Source organism: Chelonia mydas, chromosome 14, assembly GCF_015237465.2.
Source record: "Chelonia mydas isolate rCheMyd1 chromosome 14, rCheMyd1.pri.v2, whole genome shotgun sequence".
Lineage (NCBI taxonomy): Eukaryota > Metazoa > Chordata > Testudines > Cheloniidae > Chelonia > Chelonia mydas.
The window spans coordinates 3,287,115-3,301,939 of NC_051254.2; the positions used below are offsets into that span (position 1 = coordinate 3,287,115).

At 60.8% G+C, this 14,825-nt stretch overlaps 1 protein-coding gene across 1 annotated transcript; it reads right to left on the reverse strand.

The window, feature by feature from the left end:
* Positions 1-8,054: 8,054 nt before the first annotated feature.
* GPR142 (G protein-coupled receptor 142) lies at positions 8,055-14,221 on the reverse strand. The gene is made up of 2 exons (XM_007070934.4): positions 13,330-14,221; positions 8,055-10,635 (listed from the first exon to the last, which is right to left on the reverse strand). The coding sequence occupies exons 1-2, from the start codon at positions 13,466-13,468 to the stop codon at positions 9,755-9,757; spliced, it is 1,020 nt and encodes a 339-aa protein (XP_007070996.3). The 5' UTR covers positions 13,469-14,221; the 3' UTR covers positions 8,055-9,754.
* Between the last annotated feature and the right edge of the window lie 604 nt (positions 14,222-14,825).

Below are 14,825 nucleotides of genomic sequence, written 5' to 3' on the forward strand. Positions count from 1 at the left end.
CGGATGACCCCCTGAGGAACAGGTGGCAGGTGGGGCGGGCTGGGCTGGGGAAGTCCAGGGAGTCAAGGCTGAGCCGTGGGAGGCTGCACGGTCAGATGCCCACTGCTGCACGGGATGTGGTAAACCATCACTGCTGCTATTTCGGGAGAGTGAGGCATGAGGGTGAAGGATTCAGCTGAAATTTCAACCCTACTATGGCAGTTTCTGCTTCCCCCCAGGGTTAGAAAACGGCAACGCACACACACACACATACCCGCACCCATCCTCCCTCCCCTCCACCGTAATCCCTTTAAATTGAGACCATTTGGCCAAGCAGAAAGTTGTGCTCAGTTCTCCTTGAAATCCCTTAATCTTCGACGCTGTATTAGATTTCAAAATACGACTCACTCTCCCGTGGTGCGCTTTGGTTTGGTTTGGTTTTAAACAAGGTTTTGCTTTTAAACAGGGCTTGAAATGCCTTTGCCTCCCACAGCTGCCAGGACTCCAGTCACAGACTGGCTAAAGCAGGCGAAAAAGCAGAAACTGGAATCCAACTATGCCCCCAGCTATGCCCCCATGAAAGCCATCTAGGAATTCCCATGCGTCCCCAGGTACGGCAGAGTAGGATGAGTGGTGAGAGCCAGGGGAGAACTGGGCTCGATTCCCAGCGGTGCTAGATGTCCTACAGGATCTTGGGGAAGGCCTTTCTCGGCCTCAGTTTCCACATCTATAAATGGGGGGATACTCCCCTACTTCACTGGGGCAGGGGGACTGGGAGGATCAGTCCATTCATGAACGCAGGGTACTCAGACACTAGAGGATGGGAGCAGGGCATGGAGATGCCAATCAATAAATAAGGTGAATCAAGCCGTTATGCCAGCGGCCGTGAGAATCAGCAGAGATGGGTATTGCCAACAGCCCTGCCCATCCCCAGCTCGGCCACTCATGGTGTCAGGGGCTTTGCTGTTGGTGCAGGGCAGGCCCAGACCAGACCAGAGTGCGGAGGGGGTGGAGAATCCAGGAGCGTGGCCCCCACAATAGCTGGAGCCCCCAGGACCTGCACTTGTCACTGCCCAGCACAGGGCGGGGCTGGATTTGGGGAATGTCAGAACCTGCCCCTGAATAGGGACCCCTGAGTCATGTGGGGAGGCTGGTCCCCTCAGCTGGTGGGGCAGTCCCCATGGGGCTGCTTGTGTGTGGATCGGGGGGGTGGGGGGAAGGGAAGACTGAGAGGGTTTGTGGGGAGAGCGAGGGAATCAATCCATCCCACCAGATAACCTTGCTGGGGCCCCGCATGTCCAGCCCTGGCCTAGGGAGCCAGCCCAGGGGTGGCAGGCGGCTGGGTAGCCGTATCTCCTCCCTCAAACTGAACTCCCTCCCCCCTGCCCCGGCGGCTTGGTGCGGCCCCATGCTGCCCTTGGCGCTGAGTGAGGCTTTTGCCCAGTCTGGCGGCTGCCGCCTCCGCAGAAGGGTTTTGTCCTTGGCTGACAACAACAAACAGTGCAAGCTGGCCCGGCTCCCCTCTCCTGCCGGCTGGAAGTGCTGACCCATCAGTCCGGCCCCGGCTAGCACCACACGCGGCTTCCTGAAGGCTGTTTCCTTCCGCAGCCCGGAGCCTGGGTTTATTTTGCCAGAGGCTGACTCAGCCCTGCACCTGACACTTGGCCCGCTGGCACCGGCTCCCCCCGGCCTGTAAATTCTGGCCAGGGCTGTGCGTGGCAGCGCTCCGTCTCCTCTCGCCGGTGAGGGCGGACAGATGGCTGTTGAGAGGGGCTGAGCGCCCAGCCAGGCTGTGCTCCGAGAGATCGACCTGCGGCCAAAGTCTAACAGCCCCTACCCACTGGACAAAGATCGAGCCGTATATGGTGCCGCTGCTCAGAGACCGTGTCTAGGCTCCTCCGTGCCTTCCTCCTGCTGCTATCGCAGGGGAGGCTTCACACCGCATCTCTGGAAATTCACAACCTTCCTAACATGCAGGCCGCCATTTGTATAGGTCCTACAGAAACTGTCACCTGATTCCTCCTGCTGAGCCTAGGCATCTGCTGGTCGGTGCTGACATCACCAGCAATGATAATACACAAAGAGATGCAAATAAATTGGAGCTATTGCCTAGCGCCACGGGCTTTGGTTGGTTGCAGGATCAGGCCCTAATAAGGAAATAATTTCCTTTCACTCTGCTAAAAAGGAGAGAGAAAAGATTCACTGCTAAGTCAAAATTGGTTGCTGGATTTCTTTGCAGGCTAAACTTTCCTCTCTAGTCATGCTGGTTGTGGTTTGTATCTAGCATAGAAAATCAGCCAGCATATTCAGGGTTCCTGGCTCTCATCGCTTGAGCCACCACTCCATTGTTGTTTGAACAATTCCCTTGTTTGTTTTAAGTAAGCAGAAAGACTCACCTTCAGGGGAAGGTTATGACACTTTGGACGATGAGAGGCCCAGTGCTTACACTGTGGATTCGGGGACGCATTCCTGCCTCAGCTGGGCCTGTCCAGAAATCAGCCCCTCGGTGGAAATGCACAAGGTTTGCCGATTTTCATTTTCCTCTTGCAAAAACATAACCTAGTTGCTAAAACAAAGGGCGGGGGAGTTTTTCACCACACGGTGAACTGGGCAAAATTCAGAGTTATTACGTGTCCTATAGGAGCACCCAACTGAGAGCAGGGCCCCACTGCAAAGGCATGGAAGGAGAACCAGTCCCTGCGCCAAAGAGCTTACAGTCTAAACACACAAAAGGGTGAAAAAACAGAGAAAAAGTGGTGTGGCCAAGGTCACCCAGCGGGGGGGGGGGGGGGGTTCGGGGGGGTGGGGGGTGGCGTGGCAGAGTCAGGGGTAGAACCCAGGTCTCATGAGCTCCTGCTGCCCCAATGCTTATCAAAAAATCCCACACACACTACAGCACCCCATAGCAGGCCCCCCAGACTCTCCATTGCCAGTTGCAGCTTGTTGGCTTATCGCAGCTGTATTCATAAAGATGCACCTCCCGCCCCCCCCCCCCGCCCCCTCACCAGCACCTCGACCTGCACACATGACTCGCCCCAGCCTGCCCAGGCCTGGCATGGTGCAGAACTGGACACAGCGCTAGTAAATCCCCCGGAAATGTGTATGAGATGCGGTTACTTTGAGCGGGCAGTGGGCAGGCACCTCCCCGCAGCGTTTAATAGCGAGCTAATCTCTTCACAAATGTCCCTCAAATGCCAAAATTAATGGGCTGACATATCACCGGTTCAGTCCAGGGCATCCCCCCCCCCCCCCAACCCCCGCCCAGTTATATGAGCGTGAACAAGGGATGGGGCCGATTCTCAGACAGTGCAAAGCACCGTTGCACCGTCGGCTTCAGCGAAGTGTCTCACCCAGGGGTGCTAGCAGCAAGGCAAAAGCCAATGTCCCTGTACCCAGCCTGGATCGAAGTGCCGTGAGCGACCCGTGAGGGGATCCTGGCAGCCGTTTATGCCAAGGCCCCCTGCTACCCAGTCAGAGAGGACCCACTGGACATGGTGACAGGAGCCAGGGCCGACAGGCTCACCACCTGGCTACAGTGGGCTGAGCACATCTCGGCTGGGTTCCTAGCAGACGAGTGTCCTCAGTGCGAGTGGCACGGCTTGACCCACCCCACAGTGGTGGGCCCAGCAGAGAGGGGAGGATTGGATGGGCTCTGGAGATAGAACTCCCTGCCTGACCCCAGATCAAGGCTGAGTTCGAGGCACATTGCTGGGGGCAGCTTTGCCTGACGTCCCGCTCCACTCCACCTGCCTTGGGGGTACAGGAAGGACGTCAGCACTGGGTGCAGGACCATGGGGCAGAGAGGGAAGGTTGTTGGGTCAGATGCTGCTCTCACCGGTGCAAATCCGGAGCAGCCACTGCAAAGTCAGTGTGCGGGCTGAGACACCCTTGTCTCCGATGGGTGCACAGCCAACCCCTGGCTCTGGTAGCCTCCTGTGGGCCAGGGCAGCCTGAGAGGAGAGTGGATGGCACACAAAGCTCTGGATGGAGACTATGGACCTGTTACGCCGACGGCTGCAGCACTGGGGTGGGGCTCCAGCTTCCCCCCGAAGGCTGTGGAGGGTAACGGCTAAGTCATGCCTTTGGTGAAAGGTAACAGGACTGGGTTAGGTGGGTCAGCAGGCCCCCTCTGCCCCAGGCATGCCATGCTGCAGATGCCCAGGGGCTCTGACGAAAGCACACATCGCCTTGTGTGTCCGGGTTTCTCCCACGGCTGGCCCAGTGGGGTGTGGCGGCTCACGGCAACCCCGTGTGCCAGCAGGACTCCCAGGGTGCCGAGCTGCATGGTTGATGCAGACTGAGTGTGGGAAGCACGGTCTGGCTTTGGGAATTACTTGGCGGGATTACGCTAAGGATCTTAAAGACGACTTAGGATAGGAAAGTGGGGCAGACAATCCTGGCGTGCTGCATGGCTGAGCCCATGGGGACGGGGGTGGGGACGGGGGCTGGCGGCAGGTGAGCTGCTCCATACAAACCAAAACGCAGCCGTTCCCGGTTCCCTCCCGCACAGTCACAGCCCAGAGGGGCCAGGGCAAGACTCCATCAGCTACGCTTCGTGACAAAGGCCATGCCGGGCGCAGCTCCGAGACAGGAGCCCTGCAGTGGCACCAAGAAACAGTGCCCCGCTCCCACACTTACTCCAGCGTAACCCCCCGATGGCAGGAGAGGAGGGTCGAGTGTGTAGAGCCCTCTCCGCTCAGTCCCCCCTCCCCACCCTGCAGCTGTAAAACAGGGATAACTGCACGGCCCTGGCACGCAGCGATGTGTGAGGATAGATACATTAAAGACTGTCAGGTGCCCAGATACCACCATGATGGGAGCCTAAAAGTACCTACAATAGATCCATCCATGGTGTTCCTCTGGCTTCACGCTGGCACAGCAGGGACCGGGCCTGGGCTAGCATCCACCTCTGGATTAAATATACAGGGGAAAAAAATCAAAGCAATAATCACACGTGGCGTGTAAAGAATTCCATCCATGCGGCTCAGTGCCTTCACAACAGCCGGCTCCCTGCATCAGGGGAGGCTTCTATCCCCCTTTCACAGAAGGGGAAACTGAGGCACAGAGCGGCGAGGGGGGATTAGAGCTCTTGGGACAGGGCCCATCTAGGTCCAACACTGAAGAACGCTGTCTTTGCAGCCCCACCTCCCACGGAAGCAAGCAGGATGATTAGGGAGCAGCTTTCTGTCTCCAAACCCATTAGGACCTGGCGTCTCCTCAGCCCGGCTTTAGGGACGGAGAAAATGAGGCCCAGAGAGAGGACGGGAGTTGCCCATGGTCACCCAGGAGAGTCGGGCTAGTCCCCGGGCCTCCCAGCTCCCAGCCCAGCCCCTGACCCATCGGGCCACGGTGTCTCAAAGGGCAACATCAGGCTCGGCATGGCGTGGCCGGAGCAGCCAGTGCTGCGCTCCTGTCCCAGGAATTCGGCCAGCTCCATCCCCGCTAGCGAACCCTGAGCCCAGCCTGGCTTTGGGAGGCAGAGACAGGCAGGGGCAGCTCCAGCCCAGGCAGGTTTGGGCTCAGGGGGCCCCAGCGTGGGCCTGGAATGACTGAGCTGCAGGGGCCCTGGGGTACTCGGGGGCCCACGAGGCGACGGTTGGCAGCTTGGCAGAGGCCGGCTCAGCTTCGCCTGGCAGCCGAGTGCTCCCCACAGCCACACCATCACCAAGGTGACATCTGGAGTCACGGAGATGGCACAATGCCAGGCCTGGGCTGGAGGGGCACTGCCACTTGAAGCCTTAATTAAACGCCAGCAGGAGTGCTGGCACCCCCTGTCCGCACCTCCGCAGCTGCCTGTTTGCAGAGTGCTGGGGGGCGGGGGTCAGCGAGGGCTGCAGCTGGGTGTGCAGATAAATATAGATACACCCTCCCTTCCCCTGGGCCTGCCTTCCCCCTCCCCGCAAGACACCCCATCCCTCTCACTCCTCCTCCTGGCCCTCTAACAACCCGCCCCCCTCCTCCTCCCTCCCTCCCACCGCAATGCTGCAGGCCCCCCTCTTCCCAGGGTGAGGAGCCTTAAAAAAACAACAACCTTGTCCCTTAAAAAAAGCAGGGGCTGCCAAGCCAATATACCGCACGTGCCCTCCCTGCTGAGACAAGCCGGCAGGAAAGACAAGGCCCTTTGTCAGGGCTGCAGGGCCAGGCTGGGATCAAGGGCATCTCCTCCAGGGGGTGAGTGGCTGGGGGTTATGGTGGCAGGGTCGGACCCTCAAGCTCGGGGGTGCTGAGCTCTTCTGAAATACAGGCTGTCACGGACTCACAGATCATGCCCACTCTTGGCCCCGTGCGGATGGTGGGGGGTGCCCCTTTCAGTGAGACAGCCCTTCTCCCGGGGGGTCCGCTCTCTCTCGGGGTTATGCCCCTCCACCTCCTGGAGCTGCACCTCTCTGAGCCTTAACACGCCTGTTTCTTGCCGTGGGCCCCCTCAGGGAGTCCACTCGCTCTGGACCCCCGGGGCCTCCACCCCCCGAAGGGGATGATGCCCCGCTGTTCTCTAGCCCGGAGTGACTCTCAGCCAGCGTAAAACAGGAGGGTTTACTGAGCGTTGAACACAGCCCAGGAAACTCTCCACGCCTCAGGCCTGGCCTCCCTCAGCACAGCACATCCCAGTCTCCCCTGTATGCAGGGGGGCTCTGCCTGCTCCCTCTCTCCAGCCCAGAGGCCCCCCTCCCCCCGGCTTCCCAGCTGGGCATCTGAGATCACCAGCCCCAAGTCCTGCCTCTCTCCATTGTCTTCTCTCCAGGTAAACAGGCTCGCCTGGGCCCCCTCTCCTCTCTCCGCAGCCCCCTGTCGTCCCACTGGCCAGACCCGGCTGGGACTCCTGAGCTGGGCTCTGGGTCACCAGGTCCCCAGTTGCTGGGGTCTCCATTCTCCACACCAGTGGTTGGGGCCCCAAGTTTCCTCGCCGGTGCTCTGTAACAACAAACTCCCTCTCCCATCACCTCGTTAAACCCGTAGCACCTAGGGAAACTGAGTCTCACCCCCTCTGCATGCAAACCAGAGGAAAACCAAGAAAATCCCCCATAGGAAACAACCAAAACCAAGAAACTCTCTCACTTCGTCACACAAGCCCTGTGGGTGGACCCAGGGTGCCTGGGCTCCCTCCTGCCTCTGCCCCAGACTCACCACGGGGCAAGTGGCTCGCCAGCTTGTGCCCGCCACTCATTCTCTTGTTGAAAGTGCTTGGTGAGCCTCCTCCGGAAAGTGCCAGGGAAGCCAACGGGGCAGTTACTCGGTGTGGGGAACCCGCCCCAGCCCGCTGGGCCATCAGCCCAGCTGCCAAGCCCCGCTGAGGAATGAATGATAAAGGCACCTGATGTTTCAATCTCAAACTATGCCCAGGGGAGCGCTGTGCCCAGCACTGCCATGCAGCCCCCTCTGGGGTGGAGCGTGGCTGCTGTTTATCTGCCATGCCCAGGTGGTGGCAATGAAAGGCCAGGTCTGCGGTGGTGTGAAGGGAAGGGTTTGGGCTGGGAAAGCAGAGCGCCACTAAGGGTGACATGGGGAGGAACAAGTGACTCATCCGTGCCTGACTCCAAGGCAGGGGTAGGAGTGGGTGGGGGAAGGAAGGGGGTTCCTGCAAGGAGCCTGTCTGGCTTTGCCCTCCCTCCCGCTTCGCTGGGAGAACGGGTTCTTCTGGCTGTGCCGGGGCTGCCGGGTCTTCTGCCCTCTGCTGGTGGCCCGGAGATGGATCGGACACAGGGCGTCCCCACGCAGGGCTTTGGTCACCCCCTTCACCCGTTGCCATTAGTGTCTGGGGTGACCAGCTGGAGACCCTCTGGCCTGGGAACTCAGCCCCCTGCCCCTCCTGAGACGAGGCCCATGCGATCGGGCTGAGCTGCCCAAAACTGGGGCCAGCGTGTGAAAAGGCAGCTGGCAGTGGGCTGGTGTAAAAGTCCCGGGGAGAGAGGGGGCGCTGGGCTGGGAGAGGCACTGGAAGGGTGGCTGCGGGGGCTTGAGGCAAACGGCGGAGGGGGAGCCCAGGGCACAGGAGGGGGTCACTTGCTGGCACTGGGCTCTGGGGGGCAGGGATGAAAGAAATGTCTGGGAGATCCGGCCGGGGCATAGCTCTGCGAGGAGCCAGGTGTGGGTGCGCTGGACAGGCAGCTCTGAAAGCTGGGCTCTGGCCAAGGCGACTCGGGGGGAACCTAGCTCCTCCCCAACCCGAAACTGTGCTGTTGACGTCCCTCAATGCGGCCCCGCAGCCCCCTGGCTATTCCAGCCGTGGGTCTCTTCTACCCCCACCCAATCTGCCCACGGCTCACAGTCCCCACCCACTGGGGCAGGTATCAGGCCCCACGGGCTAGGAGAGAGCTTGCGGGGGAGCTCTGAAGTGAGGATTTTGTTATCGTAGGGTGACTTGTGAGGGCCACGGCTGTGCCTGGTGGGTTATTGTAGGGGCACGCAGGGCTGTACATAGGGGTATGTTATTGTAGGGTCTCCTGGGCCATGCACAATGCTTTATGATAGGGTCCCTCATGGGCACCGGGGCAGCCGGGTGAGGATGCGTCATGGAGCCAAGCCTGTGCGTTGCAGACCCATTTGGGCTGGTTGTATACAGCCTTGAGTGGGAGGGAGGCCAGAGTCCCCCCGCTCCCCCCCCAGGACACGGCGCCAGGTTTGCTCTGGGAAGAACGAGATCCAAAGCGAGAATTTTGATCATGACCTGGAGGTTTATTGGCCTTGCACTGGCAGTGTGAGGCAGGGCCCTCGCCACGGCCCCACCAGCACCCACTCCGCCCAGCGCTCCCGGCTCATCCGTCGCGCCCAGCTGCTGTGCCAGGCGCTAGTGCTTTGATACGTGGTGGAGCTCGCGTGGGCATCACAGACATTTTCAGCCACAGGAACCCGGTAGCTCAGCTGGTCCCAGGGCCCCAGAACATCCAGCTACACCAGCGTCCCCCAGGCAGAGCACTTTGCTTCAGGAAGCATAGCCCCCTTGCGTGCATAGCCCTTTGCTTCAGGAGCGATGGGCAATAAAACAGAGAGAGATTAAATGCTCTGACCTGACCGAACTGGGATCTTGGGGGGCCAGAAGCGGCGAATGGCCGAGCGAGCAGTCTTGCCTAGTGGTTAGAACAGGGAACTGTTTGCCAGGGTTCCTGGGTTCCATTCCCGTCTGGGTCGCAGCCTTGCAGGTAACCATGGGCATGTCCTTTAGTTCCACACCATCTCGGCTTCCCCACCTGACAATCCAATGTCCTTGGGGTACGTGTTACAACTGCAGGGCTTCCAGTGGCATGCTAAGGGCTTAGCACCCCCTGCAGCATCCCCAAGCAACTGTGTGTCTCCTCCCTCTGGGCCCAGGCGTTAAACCAGGCCTCTCCACAGTCTGACCCGTGCTGAGGTCCCAGATGGACCTCGTGGGAGAGCGGCATTGGGTGGAGCGGCCCTAGTGCACTAGGCCTGGCACTTGCCCAATATGGTCTCGTGGGCACAGGATCAGGACGGCCTGGTTCCCTTCCACAGTCAGAACATGGGTTCACAGCAATCACAGATGCCTCAAGTCAGGCCACCAGGTCTGAGCATTCCTGCTCTGTTGGGGCCACTGCACCAGCTGGCATCTTGCCCATGCCAACTAGTGCCAGCTGCCTCCTACCCAGCCAGTACACTGTAACCCACCGCCTTGCCCTGGCTGCTGCACGCCCCATCTTGCCCTCTGCCCAAGCCCCTCGGGGGCCGGGATGTGAGGGGCCCGGTGGGAATGGGGTAGCCAGGCTGCACATTCCGATGACTGGGAATCCTTCGAGAGCAGGACCGCACCGACGCTGTTGCCCTAAAGGGACACGTTCTCCAGCAGCCCCTGCGGTTTCAGAGCCGAGTGCAGAAAGCCCCCTTTGTTGGGTGGCTGGCTGTGCCCGGTGCAGAAAGGACTGCAGGAGCGGATCACCTCACCGGCCGTGCGGCGGAAGGTCTTGCTGACGAAGCAGTAGAAGAAGAAGTTGACGGTGGTGTTGAGCATGGCAATCATGTTGGCCAGGTTCAGAGCCACGTGCAGCCTCTGGTCCTTGCTGGTGGAGCCCGTGTAGAGGTGGAAGAGGATAACGCACGTCCGGGGTGCCCACAGCACAGTGAAGATGGTGGTGACGGCCATCAGCATGGCGATGGTCTTGCCCATGCGCCGGCGGTGCCCGTCCACCCGCTTCCCCCACTTGAGCTTGCAGACGATGACGGAGTTGGTGGCCAGGAAGATGCTGCAGGGGATGAAGTACATGGTGAAGCAGTGAACCCACTTGAGGACCTTGTCCACGGTGGTGGGCGTCTGGGAGTCGTGCCAGATGTCCAGCCACCAGTAGAAGGGGATCCCGGTGGCCAGCGCCGCGCCGAAGACGGCGGCGATGATCTTCCGGGTGCGCTCGGGGTAGGAGAGCATGCGGTAGCGCAGCGGGTGGCACAAGGCCACGTAGCGGTCGGCCGTCAGCAGCACGGTCACCCAGATGGAGGCGTGGTTGGTGGCAAACTGCAGGACGTTGAAGGTGTGGATGAAGGCGTGGGGCCCCTCGTGGGCCAGGATGGCCATCTGCAGGATGAAGCCCATGAAGATGATGATGACCTGGGTGAGGATGTCGGAGGCGGTCAGGGCCAGCAGGTACCAGTAGGACGATTTCTTTGTCCTGACAGCCAGGCGGGACAGGGCGACGGCCGTCAGGATGTTAACTGGAGCAGGGACAAAGCACAGCGAGAAGTTGAAGGTGTTTGCCCAGCACAGAGGGAAGGTCTGAGATTGGCTGGATCTAGGGATGCCCGTGCTCCTAGAGCAAAGCATGGCTCTATGCAGCATCTGGGGTAACCTGAGCATCTGCCACCCCATCTCAAAATCTGCACGGAGATGCCACCTGTGAAGTTACTGCTTGCAAGGCAACCCGGCACGGAGCTGGAGAGAGGAACCAGCATCCTCCTCTCTCAATCTCGACATTCGCTGCTGGGTCCGGGGAGACTGCCAGCTCCTGCACTGCTGTGGAGGGGCGTCTTGGCTGAAAGCAAAGTGCTAGGTGCTGGGAATGGGCCAGGGCTAAGCTGCACCTGGGGATGGAGGCTGGGCTGAGCTGGGCATCTATAAATACCACCGCGCAGGGCGCATTTACTGGTTAATCTCTCCTCTGGGTCAGCCTGAGAGATGCAGATGCCGTCTGTCCCTGAAAGCCGCGGCAACTGGGCCTCCGCTCACCTAGGTTTGACGGCCCTTTGGGCAAAGCCAGCCAGGCAGAAATTAGCCAACCTTTGGGGGCCGCCAGCACGGTCCCCCCTCCTGGCAGGCCTGCTGTAATTGCAAGCTCAACTGTGTACAGTGAGTGAAAGTTCACGCCACCGTAACCTAGGAGAACAAACGTTGCTGGGCAAAGGTGCAAAGGGGAGACAGAAAGACGGACTCAATCCAAGCAGGCTATAACTCCCGCTCCTTGAGTTATCCTGTGTCTACCCCTCTTCCCCCAGGGTTCTTTTCCTCCCCACCTTATTTCTTCCCTTCCCCTCTCTCCCTTCTTTTTCCTTCTGTCTGATAAGTGTCTGGCTTAGCCAGCCAAGACGGTATATTTTGCAACAGTGCTGCGAGCCTGTGACCAGAAAGGCAGCGAAATGCAAGGTCCTAAATGGCCCATCGCTGGTACAAGTTTGCCAGGGCTCAGGGTGGCTGATCAGATCGTGAGCTGGGCCTGGGTCTTTTCAGCAGCGAGGCTGAAAGTGAGAGTTAACACCAGAGACTGAAGCTGCATTTTCTCTCATCGCTGTTCTTCTCTTTCCCCTTTTGTGGGTCTTTGTCTTGTCCTCTAGGAAACGGGATCGGACTTTAACAGCAGCGCCAGCTCCAGCCCACCTCACTAAAGTCATCCCTTCTCCCAAAAAGATTATTACCATCTTTAACACCATCTAAGAGACGGTCAGACGGGGGGGGGGGGGGTGTCTTTCTAAAATCTCTCTCCAGCTACAGGGAAAGGGAACAAGGGCTGTCAAACTGAAAGCTTTACTCAATCCTTTATATTCCAAAGGCTTTCACTGTTTTTCCTTCTTTTCTGTACCGTTACTAACAGGCGAAAAGGCTGTTGAATGGTGTGTTTGCCATGGCGCTAAACGGGCTCCGGTCTCTGGGTACCAGCCCCCGGACTGGCACTGTTTAACGCTGCCCAGTGATTGGGTCACGTTATCTCCTTTGGCTCTTTGGGCTCATTTATTCCATCTAAATTCACACACCAGGCCCTAGCTCGGCAGGTCGGGGAGGAAGCTACTGGCTTGCTGGGATGTAGCCCCACAGATTTAGGGGCCTGGATCCCTCTCTTCCCACCATCGCTGGAGACGAATGTTTTTATAAAGACTCTCTGGTGTCCCAAGGCTCCACTCCAACACTTTCTAAAGCAAGTTTCATGTTTTCATTGGGAAATTGTAGTGAATTTATACTTTAAAACAGGTTAAAAAAATGAAACAGGTTGAAATGGAAACAAAATGTTGCAAAATGATCACAAGGTTTTGATTGCCCCGACCCGACATCTCGGTTCGCAAAAACATCGGAGCTTCCAACCCCTCGTCCTGTTCTGGGACGGGATAAAACCCCCAAATGGTGAACTCTCCCAGGCCGGGAAAAGCACTTCCCACCCCGCTCCAACAGCGCTAGGCTGGGGGTGCAGCAGGGGAGTCACGGCTCAACTGGCCACCAGAGGGCACCAGGACAGGCCAAACGCGGGGATGGAAATGGCAAGCTAGGGTGCCAGTGTCTGCTCTCCGTCCCGGGCACAGCTGTGCCCTCGGGTACGGGCCTGTGGCCTTGTGCCTCTCACAGGAGCTCAGCCCCTCTGAGTGAGGGCAGGATGTGATGGCCACACCCAGCGTCCTCCCCGACTGCCCCCCAAAGGGGGCACAATTCTCAATGCCAACTCACCAGCCTGGGCGCCAGGGGTCCCTGGGGAGCCCAGACAGCCTCACACCCTCAGTCGCGGCACCCTCCTCTCCTCCCACGCTCCGGTGTGTGGGCTGCCCGACCCCTGTACTGCCCCCGCCCATCGCTTGTCTCTGCCCCAGCCCGATCCAGACGCACAAGGTTGGCATGAAGCATTAGACCTGGCACAACCCCCCCCGAGATCAGGGGGGCCAAGCCACACAGGATGCAGCCCCGCTAGCTCCAGGGAATGCCCCCAGCGTAACTGGTGCCATCGGCAGGGCGGAGGGACCCTCTCCACCTGGCCGCTTGGTGAATCCCCTGGGCTAGGCAGCCTCCCGGCGAAATGCACCGCAGCCAGTCCCGTCCCTTTCCCCCAGGGGTGAGGTGGTGGCTGTGTCTCGGGCAGCCCCGAATCCCTGGCCCCGGAGCAGCACCAGGCGCACTGGGGCAAGGGAACCCTCCCTTCCCCGTCCCAGCCTTACCTGGCAGCCCGAGGCCCAGCAGGACGCTGTAGTAAATGACGGGGATGATCTCCTCCCCGCAGAGCGGCTGCTGCTCCCACTCCAGCGGCTCGGCGTCGCTCGCCCGGGCCCCATCTGTGCTGTTGGGCAGCAGGATCATCGTCCTTCACCATCGGCAGCTGGCGGGGGAAAGCCAAGGGCATCAGGCCACGCCGCGGGACCCCCGGCAGTCTCTGCTCAGCGCCAGAGCGCTGGGCTCGAACCCTGCCCCAGGCCAACGCCGGGGTGAGCCAGTGTGGGGCGTGGGCCAGACCCCAGCAATGCTCCTCACACGGCCAAGCAAAACTGGTGTCTCAGGACTGGAGTGGGGGGGGCCGGGGGTGGGGGAGAGCAGGGTCGGGAGTGAGGGGCTCCAGCAGAGCTGGGTGTGGGGTGCCCAGGGCTGGGCTAGCAGGGGGCTGCGGGTCGGGAGTGAGGGGCACTGGCAGAGCTGGGATAGCAGGGGGCTGTGGGTCAGGAATGAGGGGCACCGGCACAGCTGGAGTGGGGGGGAGCCCAGGGCTGGGCTAGCAGGGGGCTGCGGGTCGGGAGTGAGGGGCACCGGCAGAGCTGGGTTAGCAGGGGGCTGCAGGTCGGGAGTGAGGAGCACCGGCAGAGCTGGGTTAGCAGGGGGCTGCGGGTCGGGAGTGAGGAGCACCGGCAGAGCCGGGCTAGCAGGGGGCTGCGGGTCGGGAGTGAGGGGCACCGGCAGAGCCGGGCTAGCAGGGGGCTGCGGGTCGGGAGTGAGGGGCACCGGCAGAGCCGGGCTAGCAGGGGGCTGCGGGTCGGGAGTGAGGGGCACCGGCAGAGCCGGGCTAGCAGGGGGCTGCGGGTCGGGAGTGAGGAGCACCGGCAGGGCCGGGCTAGCAGGGGGCTGCGGGTCGGGAGTGAGGAGCACCGGCAGGGCCGGGCTAGCAGGGGGCTGCGGGTCGGGAGTGAGGAGCACCGGCAGGGCCGGGCTAGCAGGGGGCTGCGGGTCGGGAGTGAGGAGCACCGGCAGGGCCGGGCTAGCAGGGGGCTGCGGGTCGGGAGTGAGGGGCACCGGCAGAGCCGGGCTAGCAGGGGGCTGCGGGTCGGGAGTGAGGGGCACCGGCAGAGCCGGGCTAGCAGGGGGCTGCGGGTCGGGAGTGAGGAGCACCGGCAGAGCCGGGCTAGCAGGGGGCTGCGGGTCGGGAGTGAGGGGCACCGGCAGAGCCGGGCTAGCAGGGGGCTGCGGGTCGGGAGTGAGGAGCACCGGCAGAGCTGGGCTAGCAGGGGGCTGCGGGTCGGGAGTGAGGGGCACCGGCAGAGCTGGGCTAGCAGGGGGCTGTGGGTCAGGATTGAGGAGCAGAGGCAGATCTGGGAGGAGGTACACAGGGGGGGTCAGAAATGCTGCAGCTGCTTTCATGCTCGGAGGTGGCACTGCCCCCTTCCCCCCGTCCTCTTCCCTGGAGCTCCAGAACTCTCGTGGGCCCTACATGTGCTGCCCCACATGGGGC

Coding starts and splice junctions, on each gene's coding strand:
- GPR142 (XM_007070934.4), bottom strand. CDS start 13,468: ATGATCCTGCTGCCCAACAGCACAGATGGGGCCCGGGCGAGCGACGCC. Junction 10,636..13,329: donor GCTGGGCCTCGGGCTGCCAG/GTAAGGCTGGGA, acceptor TCCCTGCTCCAG/TTAACATCCTGACGGCCGTC.